We start from the raw sequence: 25,711 nt of genomic DNA, 5'->3' as shown, positions 1-25,711 counted from the left end.
TACAACCCAGCAATCCCCCACTCATGGGTGTCTATCCAAGGAATTTGAAACTATCAGCACAAAATCCATATGTTCCCAAATGTTCACAGCAGCATTATTTACAATAGCTAGGATATGGAAACAGCCTAAATATGCAGTGACAATTAGATCAAGAAGATATGGCATATCCACATTATACTGTAGGGTAAGGAAAAATGTCAGGCTTTTCTGCCCTCCTGCTATCAGGATAGATGATAGATCCTTGTGGTCCTGAATGCAGGCCTGATGGCAGGCACCTGGAGTAGGGTGTGGGCACAGGTAGATGGGATTCACCTGGGCTGAGACTGGGCTTTCAAGGGTGGTGTCACGGGGACACCAATAGAAGCCGAGCAGAAGCCGAAAGAGAAGCCAAGAGAGAAGCAAAGAAGTAGAAGCAGAGATCACAGATAGAGTGAAGACTTAATGGGGGCTGGGAGGCCTGCCAGCCTCCCGCCCCCACCCCCACACCCCCCAGGCCCCTACCTGTCATGTACATGGTAAATCCCAATAAAAGGCCTGCAAAAGCCACTGAGGACTCTGACTCCTCCTTTACCCAGTCTGCATGGGATCAGAAAACCTGCTCAGTGGTCATTCCTGACCCTACAGACTTGAAACAAAAGATCATCCTTTACTAGAATGTCACTGTTCTGTGTTGATTTCTGAAAGCCAAAGAAAATGGGTATTTGTAATAAAAGCCATTTTAAAGAAGACTGTGTAATCCCATGCTATGAAATAGCAAACACACTCTTTCTATATTGTTTGTTTTGTTGTTACTTAACCCAAGACAAGGCGTTTCCTTTTGGTGGAAGAAGGGATAGTTTTCCCAGGTCTGGAGACTAAACAATTTAGTAGGCATTTCACGTACAGCTCACATAAAGGGGATTTGCATATGAACTTGTTTCAACAAGGAAACACATCTGAACGTGTTTCGTGGGAACTATCTCTATGGCAGCTCCTTTTGACCATCTCCTTTTCTTCATCCCTACAGGTTACGGGATTGAAACTGTCTCAGGACCTAGATGATCTTGCCATTCTCTACCTGGCCACAGTGCAAGCCATTTCTGTAAGACTCTTTAATAACATTTTGAGACTCAGGACTACCGGTAAACTTTAAACCACATACATCCCCGAAATATATGCTTTTGTGACAGGATTCTTAATTAAGAGAGTGCCTGCCAAAAAGAGATGCTTGTTTTTCCTGGAAGGAAATGTTGACAAAGATCTTCACCTGCTTCTAGTAACCTCACACAGCTGAAAGCTTTGCAAAGGAGTTAAAATCTTTAAACATCAGACTTGTCATTTATCTAATGTGTTTTCTAAGTTCAATTAAATAGAAGCAAGCAGAGGCCATCTATGCTTGTACTATGAAGTTCATATAAAGGATGTCCACAATTATAAAATGCGTGATATAGTTCACTGCAAAGGAATTCATTTAATTCTTTTAAATATAAGCTTCCTTAGAACATAAACATGTTTGTTTTAGATCATTAGCTGCTTCAATGAGAGACTTGGATGGTGAGGGAGGGAGAAAAGCGAGAATTTATATCTAAAGTGTTAGGGTCTCCTAAGCTCAAATTCAAAAATGAAAACAAAATTCTAGAAGTTCAAATATCATTATCTAAGATCATATTCCCTAGAGAATATCCATGAATGGATTACAAGAGGTTTCTGAGCCCTAAAATCACTCATGAAAAACTGTATTGTACACATGCTAGCAAACATATCTCGGGGAGTTGGTCATGGGTTTCAGAGTCTCAGAGCTAATAGGAACTCTCCATAATAATAATCTATTGAGGTCCTCCCTGGTAGTGCAAGGGGTTAAGATGCAACCTATGAAGCTGTCTGCAGCCTCTGCAGTACGAGTTCTAGCCCCGGCCAGGGAGCTACCCACATGGTGCAGCAGACGGCTCCTGTCTCGCCCGCTGCTCCCCTCAGCAGTGTATTTCAGTCCATCACCTTTTCTGTTCCCCGCTCTGTCTCTGCTGAATCCTCTCACCCCCACACCTCTGGCCTGTACCCTGGTCCTTGTATGCATAAATAAATAGATCTTTTAAAAATAGTAATAATAATCTATTGAGGCTGAGAAAGAGAATGGGGACCAACAAAAAGGAAAGGTCAGCTCACTAAATTCTGATTCAAAATTTGGTTTTCTGAACCAAGTTATTTAAAGTTTTTGTTTGCATGTTAATGCTATATGGACATATTTACATGCTAGTCAGTTATTTTGTTTCTCCAACATAACCTTTTTCATAACCTCATTGCTTTAGAACAATGTAGATTTTCCCCAACAATACTAAGCAGATTTATCACCAACAAATGTGCTTTTTCTTATATTCAAATTTGTTCAGGTGTCTGAACATATGATAAGAGGCAGAATTTCCCAGCTACTAACAGAATATACAGTTTTTAGGTAGCTGCATAGGGTATAGAATCAGTCAGCTTGATTAAACAATCCTTTTAGTTTGTGGGCCAGTTTGACTGTGTCTTCCTAAAGCAACTGTTTTATTGATTTAATAGCTTGACCAGTTTAGTGAAATCAATCAACCTGCTTTATTTATGGGAACTTGGTCAAAAACAGACAATTCTGACATTTATCAGAATGGATAAAATGAATAGTAAGGTGAGAAGGGAGATCAAAAACATGCATCCAAAAAGAAGAGCAAAGCAAAAAAAAACAATGTACATCAGTGGTAAATATAATATATTTATTATCATCATGATGATGATAATAATAGTAAATAATAGAGATTTGGGGTATTATGTGCTAGGCACTATGCTAAATATTTTACAAACATTACCTTACCCAACCTTATGAAGTAATTATTAATATATTCCCCATTCCACAGATTAGAAGCCTAAACCTCAGTGAGGCTAATTAACTCGCTTAGTTTCATGCCACTAATAAATGGGAGAGTTGTGATTTGACCCCAACAAATTGATAAAGTAAAACTAGATACATGAAGAATTGAGAAACCTTTGTTTTCTGATTTGTATGAAAAGTCTTTTAGTGGAGTGATCAGCTTGCACTGAGTTGAATAATCCTGTAAAAATCAAAACAGTGTGATGCTCATAAAGTCCACGTTAAGAGGCAGACTTGAAGAACGAGGCCAAACAGGATGTGCTAAGGGCACTGTCACTAGTGTGACATCATGAGACTGTTCTTTTCATTGACCCTCTCTCTCTGGGCCAGGCACCAAACAGTGTCTTGCCCACCTGAATTTAGGGCAGCAACCCTCTAAGTAGGTGGGATTGTCCTTATTTCACAGACATGAAAAACCATGTCCTACAGTCAAACAATGGTACATGGCAGAGTTGGAATTTGAACCTCTAGTGTCTCACTCCCAAGCTTCTATTCTTCACACTGTACCAAGCTGCATTTATCCTTGATGTATTAGTAAAAGCTTCATGGACAAAATAAGCTTTCAGGCATTCCCAGGAATAGTTTTCACTTGACACATCTTAGAAAACATTGTTAATTTGGCCAGGATTGTCTCACAGAGATCTCCTTCCTGGTAAGAGCACTCAGCAAGAGTCCAAGAATATAATATATACATGAGGTTAAATTTAATGCAGGGGGTGGGGGGAGTGCCAGATACATTTTCCCAAATGCCACACTCTTGGAAAATCAATCTCGTATTTAATGGGCCCTACGTGTATTAAAAGCTATCATATTTATTCTGTCCATTGTCTTAATGACCTTAATAATAACACAAAGGGAAGGCAATTTAAGACAGAGATCTTTCAATAAGGTTTTATTGTGGAGTCAGTTGAATTGGAAAGAGTTCAGTCTGTTTTACAAAAAAATATCTGGTTGTGCTGATCTTATATGCAGAAATGTGCATTGTAGGAAAGCATTCTGATAACATAATTTCTTAGTATATTTAAGTTGAAAAAATCATTTTTATTTCTTTAAGTCTGAACGTTGCCCTGGCACCAATGTGTTGTTAATAAAGTTAAAGTTAAATGAATTCCTCTCTTTAGTAATATCTGTAGATAGTATTTTATAAGAATAGAATGAAATTAAAGAGATTGTAATGAAGTTAACTTTGTGTGAAACGGTCCATGAAGTAAAAATTCTCTCTTGATCGCACTTAATTGAAAGACCTGTCAAACATCCAGTTTATCCATAGCCTGTTCATCTATAGTTTTCTTTTCTGAACAGACCCTTAAAAAGTACTATTTGCATTTGAAGTCTCTCAATTTGCATTTGGCTCTGTACATTCCCAATGGAATGGGCTAATTTTAATTTAAATTTCTCTGTGAAAACATTTTTTCCAGAAAGGTGAGCACAAAATCATTTTAGCACAAAGCCCTTTGGTGAAGGCGGTTAAGAAGGGTGGAGCTTTTCACAGAGTGGAGTCTGGGACAGGGATGGGAATGTCCTGTAACTAACCGCCAGCCCGAGTGGGAAATCCAGCCGACAAAGACACACAGGGGAGAGACAGACTATCACAGCCGCTCTCGAGGGAGAGCCTCTTGTTTGAGTCTTTCCTCCTTTTTCCCAGGCAATGTGCTTTGTATTACTCTCCGCTCAGGCCTGCTAATCATGTGCGTCCCGGGTCTCTGGTTTTCGAAGTATCAATTTTGCATGGTATTTCCATCCATAGTGGGAGGCAGCTACCTTCCCCCACTTACTGACTGGATGGCCTTAGGCAATTTATATGACGCTTAATGGGGATAACATTTCGCAGTTTTAGAGTCTGTCATAAGGTTAGAGGTGACATTAAAGTGCATAGCAGAGCTCCTGGCATATAGCTAATTACCAGAACACCTTCCATGTGCTGGAGTTTCTGTACACTGTCTGCACCAGCAACCACGCAAGGTGAGTATTACCGTATTTCATCAAATCTTAGACAATTTTTAATTTTTGGCATATTAACATTTCTGGCAATTTTTGGAATTTTCAAATGAATGAAGAATGGCATTATTCCTTTCATTTTTTTTCAATGAGAATGAAAACTTAGAAAGATTATATAGAGGTTTGATACAAGAAATAGATGAGATGCCTGAATGCCATCCTTGTTTTTTTTTAACTCAATGAAAGCCACACTGTAGCTACTCTCTGTCCATACCCCTGGAGTAGACTAGGATTTTCTGGAATCTACAGACACCAGTGATCCATGATGGATATGAGGGCATCTGTAGGCCTGAAATTATTTATACTACTACTTTGTATGGATTTTTTTTTTCTGGAGAGGTCAGTAAGTTTTATCAGATCCTCAAGAGGGTTCATGACCCTCCAAAGCTTAAAAAAGAACATCTGGGGGTAATCAGCCATATTCAATATGCAGGATCTGGCTTTTTACAACATGTTTTAATTTTTTTTTAACACACTACATCTGTGGCTATCTTTAGAAGCCCAAGTTTCACCTAATCCATGCTCTTACCAGATTCACTAATGGCCCCACCAAACCCTGAAGACCTCCAGACTGGAACTTCTGTGCTTTTGCTCCTGAATTGCCCCTGCCCCTCAGTGTTTCCTCCACAGTAATCAGGATTTCGTGTCCCATGATCGCCTGTAGCCACTGTAGCCCAGGAGGACCCCTGTGTACAGGGTAGGTAACTGCAGACAGCCTTGTCAAAGGAGGTCCCCTTGGCCTATACCCCACCCCCGAAAGAGGGGAGGAAACATCCTGGCCACTTCCAAATCCCTGTCCTTTACTTTGGTTAGACCTCTGATATAGCATGCCCTCAGGAAAAACTGCTCCTATGAACTCGGGTATCACTTCCTAGCTACACCATCACATCTTTACTAAATGTGAGATAGCTCCATTTTCCCTACAGCCCCAGCCCTGCTTCTCATTGGCAGCACCACCTGTGGCTTCCCAGATCCTTGCCCTCCTTATGTCCCTCGACTTTGCCCTTCTGCCTCAGCAATTCGTCTTTGACCACACCTGGGTCTCTGTCAGCCCCCGGAATGTTCACTCTCAAAACACTTCAAGGTCTCTCTCTCTCAGCCATAACACCCTCTACTTTATTTCGCTCCTGAGCCCCTTTTTCAAACATCACCATGTTACTACCCCCTGAGGCATTGTCATAGTTCATGTCTGTGATTTTAATCCTTACCTCCAAAAGGTATAATTTATGACTTTCTACTACTTTAACTTCCAAAAAATTATGATTTTAACTATTCAAATATCCTAGCTAAAACTAAAAAATTGTACATTAAAATTCACCTCAATGAACCTGTAGTATTATTTTCTTCTCAAGCATTTTTACTGAACAGGACAAGAGCAGGTATGTTAGGAAGATATGGAAACAGAGAATCCCTGAGCCAACCAGAGCACGTGATTTTTGCATCATTGCAGATCTTCAAAGATCAAGTAGGAAAGGCTTCTGGCTCTGGAATTCACAATACTAGAGAGACACTCCCTGATTTCAAGTGATAATGAAGGTCAGCTTACCTTAACTTTGCTGTGTGAAGACTTTGTCTCAATTCTTCGGCAATCAGAACCCCCTTTCCTTGTCTCTGCTGTGGAATTCTTTGGCACCTTTCCAAAGATCCGTCCTCTTCAGTTCCTGTTTAGGGAAGGGAAACTGATCAGGGACCAGTGACCATTATTTGCAGAGCAGTATTGCCCATCACTCCTTTCCCAGGACCTAACAGAGGACCTGGACCACAATGGACACTCATCAAACACTTGCTTGAATGAACTGTGTTAATATTGACTGCTCACATTGCAGTGTCCTATCACTACCATTGGAAGCAAATGGTATAGTCATGAAAATTTTGGAGTTGGGCAGGCTCTGGTTGGAATTCCCTCTCTGCAGCTCGGTTAACGGTGCCATCAACGACAACATAAACTCCCCCCAGATCCTGAAATAGTGTGCAGAAAGCTCTCTGTGTGGTATCTGGCACTGGGTCCACACTTGGTAAATGCACCCATCGATTCCTGTGCAACTATACTGATGCTTTCTCCTGCTTTTCCCTCTCAGTTTGGGACCCGCCTCATTGTAGAGGCCATGGAGGCAGCAGGACACTCGATCAGCACTCTTTTCCTATGCGGAGGCCTCAGCAAGAACCCCCTCTTTGTGCAAATGCATGCGGACATCACTGGTAAGTCTGAGGAGGTGGAGAGGCCGCCACTTTAGGCTTGGCAGCAAATAGGCATGGCAGAATCTAGACAGGGCTGGGAATAGGGGGAGGTAGATAGTATGCCACATTATTTTGAATATTTATGTTAAAAATACATTTTTTTTCTGTAGATAAATATGAAATCTTCCATAGGACAGTTGACTTCTATGCAAATACAACTATTGAATAACAATGAGAAATGAGAAAAGAGAGATCATAAGGGCCAGATCTTACTTAATTCAGTTTTTACTTAGCAGGCTTGAGTTATCTCTTCCACTTCACGCATTGTGGGGCATATTGAAGAAGCACAAATGAGTAAGACCTGATCCCTCCCCCAAGGAGCTCAAGGTCTTCTGAGGAAGGCAGACAGCAAACACATGCATTAAATATAGTGGGGCAAGAGCTGTGAGTGAGATAAGCACAGAGTACTCTGCTAACACAGTAGGGCACCTGCCCCTGCTTGGACCTGTGATTGCACAGGGCAAGGGGTCTGGAGGAAGTGACCAGGAGGCTGACTTGAGAAAGACTGCAGAGCCCATCTGCTGTGGGAACCATGGGCCTGGCTGTAGATAAGAACTTCAGCACTAAAACCCTGAGATCCTCTGATTTCTTCTCAGCTCATCAGAATCAGGGATCATGATAGATGGGCTAATGCCTCCATGATCTGAGCAGACAACAGCAGAGCAGGATCTGAGCAGACAACAGCAGAGCAGGATCCCAGGGACATAACCCTGGACCCTTAGGAAGGGGCGCCATTGGCAGGAGACTTACTGGTATTGCAGGACTGTTCTGGGTATTTGTCTCTTTGGAGCTGATACCCTTGCCTTGTGCTCCTTTCTCTCCCAAAGTCTCCTAGGGACTGGTGTTCCCTCCTAAGGTCCATCCCATGATAACCAGGTACCAGGGCAGGGCAAGGGGAGAGAACCAGAGGAGATTGGATTCTGCTCGCCACCCCAAATCCAGCCTGATAATGAGCCTACCCAACACTGGCCACTGTTCATAGCAATCACTTGCTGTCCCCCATTCCCCGGATTCCTCACCTCTAATAGGTGGGTAGGTCAACGTGTCTGCCCCGACTTAGTTCATCATAGTTCCCTCCCCAGTCCAGGCAATGCAGATTCTCACAGATGGGAGCTTTACCAAATATGATGGGCATAGTTGACCCCTGCACTTTGCAAGCATCAGTTAAATAGGTTACTTTAGACTGATGCATGAGCCAGGAGATAGGATAAAAAATCACGCAGTGTCAGGGCTACCTGAAGATATTAAATATAGAAATTCCTGCCATTATCCAGGCCCCCACATGTGTCATTGTGAAGCTGTAACCCTCACATGGCACCAGCAGGCAGTGATTGGCATAGAGGAAAGAGAGGATTGGGGTGATGAATTAAACTGACTGTCCAAAGTCAAACAGTCAGTAAGGGACAGAGCCAGGCTTATAACCCAGGTATATCCAGGCCTGACATCCCCTATGCTGTGTTGCCCACCAGGATTTCCTAATTTTTCTGCCCACTTTCTACCTAACCATTTGGTGCTAATTTCCCTTTCCAGGAGCCTCTAAAATCTACAGAAGTGGGCAGTTCTAAGGCAGGAAGAGGAAAGATATAAAAAGGAACCAAGATGATCTTATACATTTCCCTGAGGAAAAACCATACCTACATTTTGTCTAGATTTTGTCAGAGAGCTGGATCGGATAAGGTTCAGACTTCAAACCTGATCTGTGAGGGACTTTCCAATTCCCAGCCCTCCAATAGCTTCAGAGGCTTCCTACCTGGATGCAGGAGGGAGATACAATAAGCCTTGGCTAACTTGTTACCCAGAGAAGGGGAAAAGGGCCTCAGTGCAGTGCAATCCCCATGACCTTGGGCCCCTGGCTGGGCTTTGCAGCTCTGACCTTTGTGAAAGTGGGTCCCCTTCCAGGCCTCACACCCTTGAGCTGACTCAGAAGCAGGGGGTGCAGTGGCTTCTCAGAAAGTTCTGCTTTGGGAACTGTTCTCCTTCTTCAGGCTGTTGAATGAAAAGGCTGTTAATCGTTATATGAATTCCGATTGAAACTGGACCCTTTGTCTCTGACTATGGACCAGTTACAGTTCCAGACAAAGGGACCTTTTCTTTGGCCTGGAATTCCTCTGCCTTGGGAAGTCTGTGACTGACAAGTGATGGCAAAGTGCATCTGCCTTTAAATGCTTTGGGTTCTGCTAAACTCATTAATGCATCAGATAAAATAGTTCACATTCCAGGCAGAGCTGCCTTCTTCCTCTCCCTCACCCAGCACTCAAAAAAAAAAAAAAGGAACACATTTGCATCTGTGCTTGTAAAAGACACGTACACAAGCAGTGGGTGTATAGGTAGAGTCTCAGGGGCCCTTAAACATAGTAATTACTCAGTTTTCTTGCAAGATTTAGAGATCATAGATCTGGTATGTAACTCAAAGGAATATATGTGAAAAACACAAGGGATTTGGAAGATTCTTTGGAAATAGCGTGGAGTTTTGAAAAGAGTGGAAGGCCCGCTCTGTGACTTTGGACTAGTTCCTTTACCTCTCTGAGCCTCATTTCCCTCTTCTGAAAGTCAGAAATAGTATTTCCTTTCTATAGATTGTGCTGAGGATTAAATGCCTGTGAGTTTTTGCACACTGAGTTCTGTGTCTGACTCAAAGTAGTTGTTCAATAAATGTTAGTTTACATCTCCCCTTGAGGCAGTCCCCTGCCAAAAAGGAGGTGCCTTTGAAAAAAAAAAAAAAAAAACACACAGTTGATTATTTTGTTAAGCAAATCCTTTCCATTTGGAGAACAACCTGCTCCCTGCAAGCAGGGGGAGCAGAGCTTTGCCAACTTGGAGAATGTCTTCTCCATGAGGAGGAGCCTCCTCTTCCCTGGGCATTTAATGTTACCTGTGGTTTCGAGAAATACTTGGTGTATACTGACTAATTATAGGTCTCCCCCACTGACTTGGGACTAAATGTTCCTCCTTTTAAACTTTGTTTTTCAGTTCTGGCAATTTCAGTAGGGGTTTCCCTCTTTCTGTCTCATCCATTACTGAAATCATTTGTCCCTGCATTTATTCACGCACAAGCTCTCTCTGAACTCGGTTTGTGTCTGCAAAGAAGAATAATGCCCTGCTAAGAGGGTTATTACAAACAGGAAAAGTAAGCTCAGGGCGCTCACCCACGTCCAGAGAGTATAGGGGGGGACCCCGGGGACACAAGTGTCAGTACCAGTCAGTACCACAAGTGTCAGGTCCAGACAGGGAAGCTATGACACACTTGAATGGAGTCCCTGGAGGGGAGCCTAATAAATGGTGTACTTACAGAGGTGTGAGCAGGGTGTGGGACGTCAGGCAGCACCCTGGGGTTACTCACGGTCGAAACCACCCTGCCTTTGTAGGACTCTGGACAGGAAGGTCACCAGCCTGAGTCAGGGGCAAGGAGACCAGGGATGCGGGCCACAGAGGCCAGTCTCTGCAGATCTAGAGCCAGTTGGGAAGGGAAGAGATGGGATTGGCCTGAGGGGCAAAAGGCAGCAGTGAGTTGGTTCCACTAATAGGGGTGAGGGGAGACTGCAGAGATCATGTACATTTGAATTACCATAACATTTAGTACTAATTTAGTGCATTCTCTAAGCCAAACCTAGTTTTCAGTGCTTAAGAGTGCACTTGCTTATGAGTGCACTTACAATCCTTGCAGCAACCTTGTGAGGTAGGTGGAATTGTAACCCTATTTTGCATATGGGATAAATGAGGCTCAGAGAGGTTAGGTCACTTGCCTAATATCATACAGCTCTGTGGGCAAGGAAGCCAGAACTCCAGCCCTGGCAGTCTGGCTCCAGCACCCTTTGGATTGCACTTGGGGAGAACAGTTTATGGGGTATAAGGAGGGGCAAAGAGGTGAATGGGGTGAATGGCATTTGGAGGTAGGGATTGTGGTGATGATGCTTGGGTGCATTGGTGAAGGAAATTCTCTGGGGTCTGAGGGAGGGGGGAAGCGAATATTGTTTAAAAATGAACAATGATGTAAAAAATGAATTTAAAAAAGTCATCCAGTCAAGGGGTCACACTGCCATCTGCGCAATGCCTGGGTTCTGCTGAGGCAAGCAGTGTTTTCCCCTGAGTTGGCCAGCTCAGTCCTTCAGTGGGGCCTCATATCTAACATCCTCTGGGTGAGTGATAGGCACCTGCCCTGTCCCTTCCTTACAGCTCTTTCTAGTCCAGGTGAAGTGCATATAGGGGGCTCCCCTCACCACATATTCATCCTAACAGTGGCAGCCACCATAGGCCGGGGATGTGCTAAGACCTTGTGTGTCTCTCTCACTAGCCTCATAGCAAACCTGTATGGTAAGTCTGATGCACATTTTGTGCAGGAGGAGACTGAGGCTAGAATGTCAGTGACTTTCTTAAGGACACAGACATAATGGACTAGGAAACAAACCTAGGCCTGAGTCTTTCCCAGAGACTCCATCATGCCCTACACCTTGTCAGCAGTCTAAGGTGCTCACCCTGCAGTGTGAGGCCTGGTTCAAGCCCCTGGGGTATGTGTGGAAATCCTGTTTCCTGCCCTCTCTTCCTGGGACACTGGGGCAGCAGGTGGGTGAGTGACATTGTGGCGGTGAAGAGAAGGCTATCAGGGAAGTCTTCCCAGAAAAGGAGAGAGAAATCCAGTCTTCGGAAAAGCATCGCTAACATCTTAGAAAGATTTTATAGACCAGCCACAAAGCTTACCTCTGTGGAGTTTGCTGCCATCTCCTGATTAGCAAATATATTTGTGTTTACACTATAGAGCTTTTTTTATTACAGACACACATGTAAAATCCTAGAATTTTAAAGTGTTTCTGCTAACCTTAAGTACACCGCAAGACCTAACCTTGGCAGTTGGCATGCAGAGCACTCCTCCCTGCCTGGATGGCCCTGCTCTTCCTGTACATGCCTTCTTTTTTTTTTTTTTTTTTTTTTTTAAGATTTATTTATTTATTTATTCATACAAGCACTGGGTACAGCCAGAAGCATGGGAGGGTGAGAGAATTCACCAGAGACAGAGCGGGGAACAGAACAGGCAGACTGACAAATTACACTGCTGAGGGGAGCAGCGGGTGGCAGGAGAGGTCTGCGCTCCATGTGGGCTCCATGTGGGGCTCTCACTGACGGCTGGGGATTGAACCGGCGCTGCAGAGGGTGCGGGCAGCTTCACAGCCCAGCGCTCAACCACTGTACCACCAGGGAAGCCCTGTAAATGCCTTCTTAATCCCCACCTCCACTGGGTAACAACCCTTTCAACACCCCAGAGATGCTTCCTTTCATCATTCGAGTGCTGGATATCAGTTCCATCCCAGGGATTCAGCTGTGAACAAAGCCCCCACCCTCATGAAGTTTATGTTCTAGAAGGTAGAAAGGAGAAACAGACAAGCCAGCCATGGAGTGTCGGGCAACAATGGGGAAACAGACGGTGGAGAGCTGTTATTTTAAATCAGGTGGTTGGTGGGAAGAAGATGTGGATGCCGACACTTGAAGGAGAAAAAGGGAGTCGCCTTGTGGACATCTGGGAGAAAATGACTCAGACAGAAGGGCCCTGAAGCAGACTCAAGAAAGAGCAAGGAGCCAGGACAATGTGGGAAGGGAGCAGGAGACCCAGAGGGGAGGAAGCAGACCCCATCCTGGAGACTCTTGGGAGGTCAGCAGCGGGAGGGCTTTGGCTTGTGTCTGAAAGGAATAGGAAGCCTCTGGAGGGACTCACCATCCCTTCTTACTAGTTCCCTTTTCTTAGCCTATCTCAGAGAACCAGCCCCTGCATGGTCTTTATCTCTTTCTCATCTATCTCCCCTTTGAGATGTGAGTAGCAGAACAGTCAGTTTCTCTGTGTTGCCTGGGCTCAGCAGTTCAGCAGCTATTTGTTGAACTGAACCCAATGCCAGATAGCAGCTAGCAGAAGCCTGGGAAGCCTGGGCCAGTAGTTCTCATGAGTTGACACATGTGGTATTGGCTCTCCTGGGGCTCTGGGCTACTGCACTACCAGGCATAAGCACTGAAATCCTTTAGAGCTAGGTCATCTTAAAGAACAGGGACCGCAGGGGGTGGAGAGGAGTTGCCCATTGATGCCTTCAAGTCAAGTGTTTTTGTTGCTGTGGTTATTTGCTGGCTCAGCCACACTCTCCCCAGCCTGCTCCCTAACCAAGGTGTGGCCTTGTCCTGTGCAGGCATGCCTGTGGTCCTGTCGCAAGAGGTGGAGTCTGTTCTCCTGGGTGCTGCTATTCTGGGTGCCTGTGCTTCGGGGGATTTCTCCTCTGTACAGGTAGGTAAGGACCAAGGGGCAGACCATGCCCTTCCCCTGTCTGGGACTGTCCTTCCTCTTGACAACAGCTCCCATCTTGCAAAACACACATAAGATGTAATTAAGAAATGATAGGTTCCAGCCAGGGAAGCACAAACACTTCCAGCCGTAGACATATTTATTGCAGTTTTCATTTCGGTTGCCTCTGTTAGCGTTGGTTCTTTTCTTTTTCTGTTGATTTGATTTTTTTCCTCTTTAATATACCTCTTAAATTATTCTTTTAAATTTCCCCTTGACCATTTTTCTTTTAGCAAGTGAAACAGAGAATGTTCAAAACTTAACTTTTACTTGTAAATTAAGCACCTTGATCTCTGACAACAAGAGACACAAATAAAAATGTTAGCACAAAAGGAATTAAAAGGGAAAATAAGGAACAAAGACATAGGAAGATGGAAACAACTTGGTGGTCATCATTGAACACACAGTTTGGCTCTGAGTTTCCTGGCAGCCAAGACAAAAAAGAACACATGATAAATTTCATAATTCTTACTTTCAAAAAGAGGAAACACTCTTGTGGGAGACAAAGCTTTTCCTACCACCAAATTGCAAAACATATTTCTCACATGGGTTTTATGGAGAGACTTTGAGAGATGAAACACCAGTATTAACAAAAGAATTACCAAAAGGAAAGAAGCCGGATAGGTACTGGCTGAGAGCACAGTCTCTGGAGTCACATTTAGTCCTATAATAACTCTATGTTCCCATTTCATAGTTGAGGAACCTGGAGCATAAAGAAATGAAAGTGGAAACAGCTAGTAAGTCCCAAAACCAAGAAGCCTCCCAAACTCTCAACTGAGAGTTCAAGAAATACTTGTTCAGTTGAGAACCAGAGAGCTTATTTACATAACTGGCCCAAGGTCTCAAGATCAGAACTAGAGCCATGTTTTCTACCAGTAACCTAAAAATTACATCTGTGCTTATTGTGACCCTCTTAGGAACCAGGAACTATGCTGGGTGCCTTTCATATAATCTACCCGGCACCTGTAACAACCTACATGGACAACAGAGATCTAGAAAGATTACAGAATTTAAGGGTATACTGTTAGGAACAGACAAACACAGTATCAGCTCTTTGTACCCCATTTTGGGAAGTATGAATATTATTTACCCCAAGAAATACCTGTGAAATATCTTCCAAAGACTGTACACATTCGTGAATGCTTGTGAATTTTAACTGAAAATTTTAGGCAAAGATTGTCACACTGAATTCTCCACTTCAGGATATGCTGGTACCTACAAACATCATATGGAGATATTTACTGTTGAAATATCAAGACTTGTCAATAATTAATTTTGGTATATCAACTCACAAAGATGTTCTCCCAACAGGACGCCTTGTTCTTCCTCAAACAAATTGTAATAGCTGAAGTAAAACAGTAGAGATGCTTACTAAGGCCCTCCATAGCTTACCTCATATTATGGACTGAATATTTTATGTCCCATCAAAATTCATGATGGAAGTCTTAATACTATTATGTGGTAGTTTATGGAGTTTCAGCCTTTAGAAGGTAATTTGGGCTAGATGAGGTCATGAGGGAAAGGCCCTCATGGCAAGATTGGTATCCACATAAGAAGAGACCCCAGGAAGTTTGTGTGCACGCTCTTTCTCTCTCTACCATGTGTGGACCCAAAGAAAAGATAGCCTCTGCCAGGAATGAGGGCTCTCACCAGAATCTGACCAGGTTGGTACCTTGATCTTGAAATTCCATCATCCAGAACTGTGAGAAAATACATTTGTCTATCAGACCCAATCTATGGTTTTTATGATGGAAGCCCAAGTAGACTAAGACAGTTCATTTCATTTGGACACTCTCTCTGCCTGTGGGGTAGATATTTCTCTCATTGTGTTTATATGGAGAAACCTAAACAGAGAGAGATTTTAAATAATTTTCCCAAGGGACAGAAGCAAAGTGGAAACTAAGGTCTCTCTGGATCTATATCTTATATTGATTTTCATTCTTTCTCTATTTGTTTGATTTTTCTCTTTAATTTTCTTTTTTTTTTTTTTTGACATCTTAAATATCTGAAGGCATTATGTGCTGAAAAGAAATGTGGTTGGTCACCTATCAGGACATAGTCCACAGGCCAAGCAGAGACTAGAATGATGAGAAGCAGCTTCCGTGACTTAGGGTACTTTGCTGCTGTCGTAATCAAGCTGGAGTTTCCAGCTCTGAAAGGACTCTACACTCAGTATGGAATGCATCTTCAAGGCATGAGATTTTCCATCAATCTTCAGGAACAGAATCTAAGATATGTGAGATTGAATATTAGAATCGGTGACTAGCATGGCAATTGCAAGGCTCACAATGTCTTAAAGACAAGTTACTGTCTCCTGTTCAGCACAAGGAAATATGTGCCCTATTTCCTGTCTCTAGGAGACATTATAAAATCTAATCACATGCCTGAGAAAAATCTGAGTAGTCTTAATCTCTGTGGCATGCTTATTCTATATTCTCAGACAATATCACCTGGCCTTTGCAAGTGCTTGTTTTATTTCCTTTTTAAAAAATGTATACATAAGAATTGGCACTCATGTGGGATTGTTGAGATAATGAGCCTTTGATATCTCTGAAGACCTCCATGAGCCCATAATAAATAATCATAATAATTAATCATAATCCATTGTGATTATGTTTAAAACTGCTTTAGAAATATAAATGCACATAAACTCAACTTCGTTGACCCCTCTCCAAAGAAGAGGTGTCAACCATGTGCCCCAGGCCTGGGGATCAGCTCAGGATTCTGACAAGTTGAAGTTCAACAAAATTGCTTCCTTCCTGTGTATTATGTTTATCAGCCTGAACTTCAGTACACCTCTTTCTTTGAACTTCATAAATCCTAACTATGTCTGCAGGTGTCTGCCATTCCTTTCTTTATAAAACTGACCAATTCCTTCGTGCAACTCAGTGATTCCCACAGACCAATTGTCTTGTCTTTTCACAGACCACACATCTGGGGTTTAAATGGAAGATTTTACATTTCTAGATCAGAATTTGGTAGACCCAGCCAAAGTCATCTCCAGATGAAGAAGCAGAGGCTAGGAGTCCAGAAGACCCAGTCTGGAAACCTAAGCAGGAGGCCTCTGTGTCTAGAGATAAGAGCTTCCCAGTTTCCTGGGCACATTATTGGATGATTTAAGCCAGAGGTGGAGCTTTTATGCCTTCCATTAGTGATGGCAATGGATCAGAGGACTTACAGTTGTGGGTTTTACATTCAGCTATTATAGACTTTTATGTATTTCAATACTGGTAAACTTTTATCACATGGAGAGAAAGGACTAGTGGATGGAATTTTCCAGGGGGGTATTAATGGGAGAGATCAGTAAGTACAAGATCCATTGCTACTCCAAATTCTGAAGACTGCTGACAACTGCTAGCCTCTACCTCCTATGCTTTTGTCTGCTCTTATTCTCACCCTTATAGTCTCTTTCTCCCTCTCTCCCCTGCCTTCCTTTCTAGCCTTTCCTTCCTTTAGACATCTAAAGTCTTTCTACTGTCACCTTTTCAAAATTCTGGGGACTTATTTACTTTAAAACAGTAACTCCCTTAAAATAATTTGCTAAATTCATAAATTCATTTTGATCTCTTGCCACTGTCTAGTTTTGTTGAAATTTGCTTTAGAGTCTTACCCCACTGACTCACTGATTTTTTTTTTTTTTTTTTTTTAAGGAGGAGAGGGCTATCAAGATAAATAGCAATGTTAACATGAAGGCTTGTTTTGTATAGGAAGAAGAGAACTGATATAGCCGTCCATTAAAAAATAGAATGCAGGGCCTCCCCTGGTGGCTCAGCGGTTGAGCACTGGGCTGTGAGGCTGCCTGCAGCCTCTGTAGCACCAGTTCGATCCCTGGCTGACGGTGAGGGTCCCACAAAAAAAAAAAAAAAAAAAAAAAAAAAACTTGCTGAATGATAAATGATATTTACTTTATAAAAAAAAATAGAATGCATTAAGGAATAGAATGACTAATAATATCTTAATGAATGATCCCTCTTCAGAAATGGCATTCTCCTTTTAGTAATTTACAAAACTGCCTGCACTAGTCAGCGCGACAAGTATACTGTCAGTGTCATTTTATATCTGCAGCTTAATGAAATGGAGTGAAACCACAGAGAGCCACTTTCATGGTAAACGTCTAGCTATTGAGTTGAGTAAGGGGGAGGTGACTCACGGAAGGGAGTCTTTGACCTTGCTTTTATTCTCAGTAGTGTGGGATCCTTGCAGTCTGGACCTCTGTGACCTTTCCATCTGGCCACGCCCCCATTCCCAGAAAGTCACCCTGTGCTCTTTGGCTCTCCCACCCTCCCAAGTAATCCTCTCTAATTCTGAATATCCTGGAAAGCAAAGTAATTATAATTAGAAGTTGGAAGCATCCCATAATACTTTCTTAGGCCTGAGACCCTGGAAACTGAGCAAACTGGAAAAGAGTAAGTTTATGAAATATCAAGATGCTTACATTTCTAAAGATGGAGAGCAGAGAGGTTCTAAAAAAAAAATGTAAAGGATATATAAAAAAGAGACCATTTTTAACTTACTATGAGAAATAGCTCAATCAAATGGCAAAGAGGCATAAATATAAAATGACTTTTCCATTCTCTGCTTCCTTCGGCTCCCAGCAGTTGTCATTAGCTTTCCGTACTTTTTTATCTTAAAACTCCTGCTTTTTTTGCAGGAATTTCTATACAAAATAAGCCTCAATGTTAACATTGCTATTTATCTTGATAACCCCCTCCTCCAAAAAGAAAAAGAAAGAGAAACAGCAGGGGAAGAATCTAAAGCAGATTTTTAAAAAAAGAGACAGTGGCAAGAGAAGAAAATTAATTTAGCAAATCATTTTAAGGGAGTACCGGTGTAAAAAAAATAAGCCCTCAGAATCAACCAATTAATCAAACGCTTTCTTCCTCCCATGGTGTGAGGGTTGCCGCCTCTGTAAGGCACTGACGGGACATCAATGTCCCCTGTCACGTTCCAGACAGACATCTGCATCTTACAGACCAATACATGTAAGTGGCCAGTTGAGAGCTGTTCCTACTCACTCTGTCTGTAATGTATGCCCACAAGATAAACTCTCCATGCTGACCACAGTGGTCTACCCTTGAGGTCAGTCTCCGCAAACAACCTCATTGCTTCGCTCCTTCTTATTCTTTTTCACAAAGTTGACTTAACTTAGAATGAAGTATATTCATCATCTAGTGTGCATTTCAAGGCCTGTGGTCTTATATATGATATGTCTATATGCTGTTTTATTTGGTGAGAGTCAACTTTCTGTGTTTTCAATTCTGTTGAGCTTTCTGTCACCACAAATACCAGTTTTACATTTTACACAGTAAAGCCGATTATCATGACTTTCATTTCTGGAGGTTTGGAAAGACTGAAATATAACGGATATTCAGAAATGTGAAGCCATCAAATTTCCTGGTGCATTTAATTATATTTTTGCTTTTTTTCCCCTGAAATACAATTAATCATTCATGTTCTTTGGAGAAGACATAAAAGTCAGCTGAACAGAAAGAAAAGAAGAAAATGCCTTACTACCCTAAAATAACAAATACTTAAAATTCTGGTTTTTATCATTTTTGTCTTTTTATACACTACAAATGTGTTACAAAATTACAAAAATGTGTCCATACAATGCATATAGTTTTGTGTCCTTTTTTCCCAATCAAAAATATATACAGGGCCTCCCGGTGGCGCAGCAGTTGAGCTGGCCTCTGCAGCACTGGTTTGATCCCTGGCCGCCAGGCAAGGGTCCCACATGGCACGCAGACCTCTCCTGCCACCTGCTGCTCCCCTCAGCAGTGTACTTCTTCGCCAGTCTGCCTGTTCTGCTCCCCGCTCTGGCTCTGATGAATTCTCTCACCCTCCCGTGCTTCTGACTGTACCCAGTGCTTGTATAAATAAATAAATAAATTTTTTAAATATATATATATACACAAATATCCTTATCATTTCTGTAGGCTGCATTACTTTCTGTACCATAAAATGTGCCATGCCTTATTTTACCAGTCCCCTAATTTTGAATATCTAAGTTATCTCTGTCATTTTGGGAAAGCTGCAACTAATATCTCTGTAGCTAAATTTTTGCACCCACCCTAAATAATTCCCATAACATAAGTTATGGGTGTATAATTGTTTAGTCAAAATTTGCCCTACTTTTAGGATTTTGAGACAGATTAACACTATACACTCCCACCAATAGTGCATGAAAATTCAAGGATCAGATTTCTTATATACACAGAGTCATTTGTTGTGGATTTCAGTTCCATTTAGCTTTCATCCTCAGTCCTCCTATAATCCTGTTCATTTCACATATGGTCCTGATATTACCCACTTTTTTTTTAGTAGCCTTTTGCCCTTTGCTGCCTAAAGCATGTGTTCCTGGAGATAGGAGAATGTGGTTTCTAGTTAAATAGATTCTGATTTCTGATTGCATTTTGAGCGTCCTGCTCCATATGTCAATGCCCTGTAGACAGTGAACCAAAAAATCTGGAAGGGCAATTAATAGTTTAAAGAAGGATTAAGTAAAGAATATGACACAGTCCTAACATTCATGATACTTGTTTCCATGCACAGTTAATTGTACATCCTTATCTTTTCCAGAATTGCTCTTTAAAAAAAAAAAAAAACACAAATTCAGCTTTGTTTGTTTTTTTTTTTTTTTTTTTTTAATAAATTTTATTGTTATATTCCCCATACAATTGCAGCCCCCGCATTCTGACCCCAATCCCTCCCCTCCCACCCCCGCCCCCCTAAAAGTGTCTCTGGTTCATAGTTTTTTGTTGATTTTGATTTTCACTTTCTTATAGTTATTCATTTTCCTGGTCCCTTATTTAAGTTTTCTAGATTCCTGCTATGAGTGAGACCATCCGGTATTTTTCTTTTTCTTTTTGGCTTATTTCGCTGAGCATGATCCCTTCCAGCGCCATCCATGTTGCTGCAAATTGCATGTGTTTATCTTTTTTGAATGCTGAGTAATATTCCATGGTATATATGTACCACATCTTCTTGATCCAGTCATCTATTTTTGGGCATTTGGGTTGTTTCCAAAGCTTAGCTATTGTAAACAGTGCTGCTATAAACATAGGGGTGCAGGTGTTCTTTGGAATTGATGTTTCTGTGTCCTTTGGGTAAATACCTAGGAGTGGAATTGCTGGATCATATGGAAGCTCTATGTTTAGTAGGTCCAGAAATCTCCATACAGCTTTCCACAGTGGTTGGACCAGTTTGCACTCCCACCAACAGTGCAGAAGAGTTCCTTTTTCTCCACACCCTCGCCAACATTTGTTGTTGCTAGTTTTTTTAATATGTGCCATTCTCACTGGTGTAAGATGGTATCTCATGGTAGTTTTGATTTGCATTTCCCTGATGACAAGTGATGTTGAACATTTTTTCATATGCCTGTTGGCCATTTGCATTTCCTCTTCAGAGAAGTTTCTTTTAAGCTCTTCTGCCCATTTTTTGACTGGATTATTTTCTTTGTTGTTGTTGAGTCTCATCAGCTCTTTGCAGATTTTTGTGATCAGTCCTTTATCATTAGTGTTGGGTGCAAAAATGTTCTCCCAGTTGGTGGGGTTTCTCTTTGTTTTTGTTATTGTCTCTTTTGCTGTGCAAAAGCTCTTTAATTTGATGTAGTCCCAGCTGTTTATCTTTGCCTTCACTATCACTGCTTTGGGTGATGTGTCTGTAAAGATGTCTTTGATGTGCAAATCACGTAGTGTTTCGCCTATATTTCCTTCTATATATTTTATGGTTTCAGGTCTTATGTCTAGTTCTTTAATCCATTTTGAGTTGATTTTTGTGTATGGTGTGAGGTAGTGGTCAAGCTTCATTCTTTTGCATGTAGCGACCCAGTTTTCCCAGCACCATTTATTGAACAAACTTTCTTTGCTCCAATGCATATTCTTTGCTCCTTTGTCAAAGATTAGTTGACCATAAATCTGTGGGTTTATTTCTGGATTTTCTATTCGATTCCATTGGTCTGTATGTCTGTTCTTGTTCCAATACCATGCAGTTTTGATGATTATGGCTTTGTAGTATAGTTTGAAGTCTGGGAGTCTGATGCCTCCATTCCCTTTTTTTTTTTCAGGAGAGCTTTGGCTATTCGGGGTTTTTGGTGATTCCATATGAATTTCATCAATAATTGTTCTATTTCTTTGAAGAATGACATTGAAATTTTGATTGGAATAGCATTGAATCTGTATATTGCTTTTGGTAGGATGGACATTTTAATAATGTTTATTCTTCCAATCCATGAGCAGGGGATGTCTCTCCATTTCTTTGTGTCTTCTTCTATTTCTTTTAACAGTGTTTTATAGTTTTCTTTGTATAGGTCCTTTACCTCTTTTGTTAGATTTATTCCCAAATATTTGATTTTTTTTGTTTCAATAACAAAAGGGATGGTCTTTTTGATTTCTTCTTCTTCAGATTTATTGTTTGTGTATAGGAAGGCTACTGACTTTTGCGTGTTGATTTTGTATCCTGCCACTTTACTGAACTGATTGATGAGTTGAATTAGCTTTTCTGTGGAGTTTTTGGGGTTCTCTATGTATAATATCATATCGTCTGCAAATAGTGATAGTTTGACTTCTTCTTTTCCTATTTGGATTCCTTGGATGTCTTTCTCTTGTCTTATTGCCCTGGCTAGGACTTCCAGTATTATATTGAAAAGCAATGGTGAGAGTGGACATCCTTGTCTTGTTCCAGATCTTAATGGAATTGCTTTCAGCTTTTCACCATTGAGAATGATACTGGCTGTTGGCTTGTCATAGATGGCCTTTATGATGTTGAGGTATGTTCCTTGTATCCCCAGAATTTCAAGGGCTTTTATCATGAATGGGTGTTGCACTTTGTCGAAAGCTTTCTCAGCATCTATTGATATTATCATATGGTTTTTATATTTCTTTTTGTTGATGTGTTGGATAACGTTGATTGATTTTCGGATGTTAAACCATCCTTGTGCCCCTGGAATGAATCCAACTTGGTCGTGGTGAATTATCTTATGGATACATTGTTGGATTCTGATAGCTAAAATTTTATTGAGGATTTTTGCATCAGTGTTCATTAGGGAGATTGGCCTGTAGTTTTCCTTTTTTGTGTTGTCCTTGTTCGGTTTTGGTATTAGTGTAATGTTGGCTTCATAAAACGTGTTTGGTATTGTCCCTTCCTTCTCAATTTTTTGGAAGAGTTTGTGAAGGATAGGCACTAATTCGTCTCTGAATGTTTGGTAGAATTCATTTGTAAATCCATCAGGTCCTGGGCTTTTGTTTTTGGGGAGGTTTTTTATTACCATTTCAATTTCGCTAATTGTAATTGGTCTGTTTAGGTGTTCTATTTCTTCTTTATCTAGCTTTGGGTGATTGTAGAGTTGTAGGAATTTGTCCATCTCCTCTAGATTGTTAAACTTGTTTCCATATAACTGTTCATAGTAGTTACTGATTATTCTTTTGATTTCTGCTGTGTCCGTTGTGATTTCTCCTCTTTCATTGATGATCCTGTTTATTTGTGCTTTCTCCCTTTTTTCCTTTGTGAGCCTGGCTAGGGGTTTGTCTATTTTATTGATTTTTTCAAAAAACCAGCTCTTGGTTTCATTGATCTTTTGGATTGTTTTTTTAGTTTCAATTTCATTTATTTCTGCTTTGGTTTTTATTATTTCTTTTCTTCTACTGGTTTTGGGGTTTTTTTGTTGTTCTTTTTCTAGATCTTTGAGCTTCGAGATGAGGTTGTTTCTTTGCGTTCTTTCTTGTTTCTTGATGTGAGCTTCTATTGCTATATATTTTCCTCTTATTACTGCTTTTGCTGCATCCCATACATTTAGGATATTAGTGTCCTCCTTGTCGTTCAATTCAAAAAATTTTTTAATTTCTTCTTTGATCTCCTCATTAGTCCAATGGTCTTCCAGTAGTGTGGTTTTTAATCTCCATGAGGTAGGAAAGTTCCTTGCCTTCTTTTTATGGTTTATTTCTAGTTTGATGCCTTCATGGTCAGAAAAGATGGTTGATATGATTTCAATCTTGGTGTATCTGTTGATGTTTGTCTTGTGCCCCAGTATGTGATCGATCCTGGAGAATGATCCGTGTGTGCTTGAGAAAAATGTGTACTCCGTTTTTTTGGGGTTTAGTGTTCTATAGATGTCTGTTAAGCCTAATTGCTCTAGGTCCTTATTTAGAGCTTTGGTTTCTTTACTTATTTTTTGTCTTGTTGATCTATCCATTGTTGATAGTGGTGTGTTGAAGTCTCCCACTACGTATGTGTTTTCTCTGATGTCTGTTTTCAGAGAGGACAACAGTTGTCTGATATATTTTGGTGCTCCTTCGTTTGGTGAGTATATGTTAATGAGTGTTATTTCTTCTTGAAGTATTGTCCCCTTGATCATAATGTAGTGACCATTGGGGTCTCTTTTTATCTTTTTGAGTTTGAAATCTGTTTTATCTGATATAAGTATAGCTGTTCCTGCTTTCTTTTTTGGTCCATTTGCTTGTAGGATTGTTTTCCATCCTTTAACTTTGAGCCTATTTTTATCTTTTGTAGCTAAATGTGTTTCCTGGAGACAGCAAAAGGTTGGGTTTTGTTTCTTAATCCAGGCTGCCACTCTGTGTCTTTTTATTGAAGAGTTTAGTCCATTTACATTTAGAGTTAATATTGATATGTTAACATCTGTATTTGCCATTGTGTTTGTCTTTCCTTTGATTTTATTTATTTATTCTTTTAATAACTTTTTTTTTTTTTGGCCTTCTTTCATTGTTATTCGTCCCTCTGAGGTTCTGGCTTTAGGACTCCTTGTAGTATTTTTTGGAGTGGGGGTTTAGTTGCAATGAAATTCCGGAGTTTCTGTTTGTCTGGGAAGGTCCATATTCTTTCTTCAAAGAGGAAGGAGAGCTTTGCGGGATAGAGTATTCTTGGTTGGCATCTGTTTTCTTGGAGTCTGTTGACTATGTCCCTCCACTCTCTCCTTGCCTGTAGTGTTTCTTCGGAGAAGTCTGATGTCAGCCTGATTGGTTTTCCTTTGAATGTTATCTGTTTCTTCCCTCTTGCCAGCTTCATTATTTTTTCCTTGTCCTGGATTCTTGGGAGCTTTACTATTATGTGTCTTGCTGTATTTTTCCTTTCGTCGTGGAAGTTTGGTGTTCTTCTTGCTTCTTGTATATCAATTTTCAGCTCCTTCTTCACATTTGGGAAGTTCTCTTCAATTATCTCTTTGAATATTTTCTCTGTTCCTACATCTCTCTCCTCTCCTTCTGGTATTCCTATAACTCTTATATTTCCTTTCCTCATGGAGTCAGATAGTTCCCGAAGTCTTTCTTCGTTCTTTTTCCTTCGTACTTCTCTTTCCTTTTCTGTTTTGGTTCTTTTTATTTCTGTGTCTTCAAGATTACTTATTCGTTCTTCCATTTCATCTATTCTGCTTTCATTGCTTTTCCCAGAATTCTTTAGTTCTTCCATTAATTCTTTGATCTCCTGCATTTCTTTTACTTCCCTCTTTAGGGACTCAATTTCTTTCTTCTGACCATTGTTTTCCCTCTCTAGGGACTCAATTGCATTCTTCTGATCGTTGATTATTTTTCCCTTATCATTGTTTTCCTTTATGACTTCTGTCAGTTTTTTAATCACGGCAATTTTAAATTCTCTTTCTGGAAGGCTCAGAAATTCTTCCAAGTTATTGTCTTTGCAATCTGGGGGCTGGCTTTCTTTTTGTGGTGTGCTTTTTCTCTGGAGAGTTGCTAGGTTGCGTGTGGTTCTTCTCCTCCCTACTGTCTGTTTTCTAATTTGCCGTATGCGTTGGGACACTGTGTTGTTGGGACTGGCCGGCATCTTGGGTGGGCTTCTCTGTTCCCCTCTGGTTCTTCCAGGAGTCATCTGTCAGTTTCAAGCAGCCTCTGGCTCCTGAGGAAGCCTTCTGCAGGTAGTCTTTACTGAGGAAATGTCCCTGTTCTAAAATGGTGATGTGGGACACACTCCCTGCGCGTCTGGTCTCAGGCACACTCTTCTGCGCGCCTGGTCTGCCCCTTCTGTGGGTGCTTGCTCTCCCTGTGGGCTCAGACTACTTGTTCGGAAGGAGCCAGGTGTGGGCTAACTCCCCAGCTGGCCACTAGCTCCTTCAGTAGCCTGTGCTGGGGTCAAGCCGCTAGGTGGCGCCAGAGATCTCTCCTAGAGCCCTTGGGGAGCTGATTTTCCACCCCGTGGGACAGGGAGCAGAGCGGGGATGGTAGGGTACACCTCAACGGCTTTGGGGTGCTGTGTCTGCCTTGTGCCCCACCGTCGTGGGGAACCCACGCCCCTAATTTCGTGCCCCGGGTCTCAGCTCC

At 41.4% G+C, this 25,711-nt stretch overlaps 1 protein-coding gene across 3 annotated transcripts in view; it reads left to right on the top strand.

The window, feature by feature from the left end:
* FGGY (FGGY carbohydrate kinase domain containing) overlaps positions 1-25,711 on the top strand; it is a 401,889-nt gene that overhangs the window by 303,747 nt on the left and 72,431 nt on the right. For all 3 annotated transcript variants that reach the window (XM_037498322.2, XM_054690943.1, XM_054690944.1), the window contains exons 12-14: positions 1,007-1,081; positions 6,955-7,075; positions 13,279-13,373. In XM_037498322.2, the coding sequence (XP_037354219.1) occupies positions 1,007-1,081; positions 6,955-7,075; positions 13,279-13,373 (291 nt within the window). The remainder of the gene's footprint in view (positions 1-1,006; positions 1,082-6,954; positions 7,076-13,278; positions 13,374-25,711) is intronic.

Source organism: Talpa occidentalis, unplaced genomic scaffold, assembly GCF_014898055.3.
Source record: "Talpa occidentalis isolate TD23 unplaced genomic scaffold, MPIMG_talOcc4v2.1 talOcc4.9, whole genome shotgun sequence".
Lineage (NCBI taxonomy): Eukaryota > Metazoa > Chordata > Mammalia > Eulipotyphla > Talpidae > Talpa > Talpa occidentalis.
Note: the sequence above shows the minus strand (reverse complement) of the source record. Positions and strands in the feature narration are given on the sequence as shown.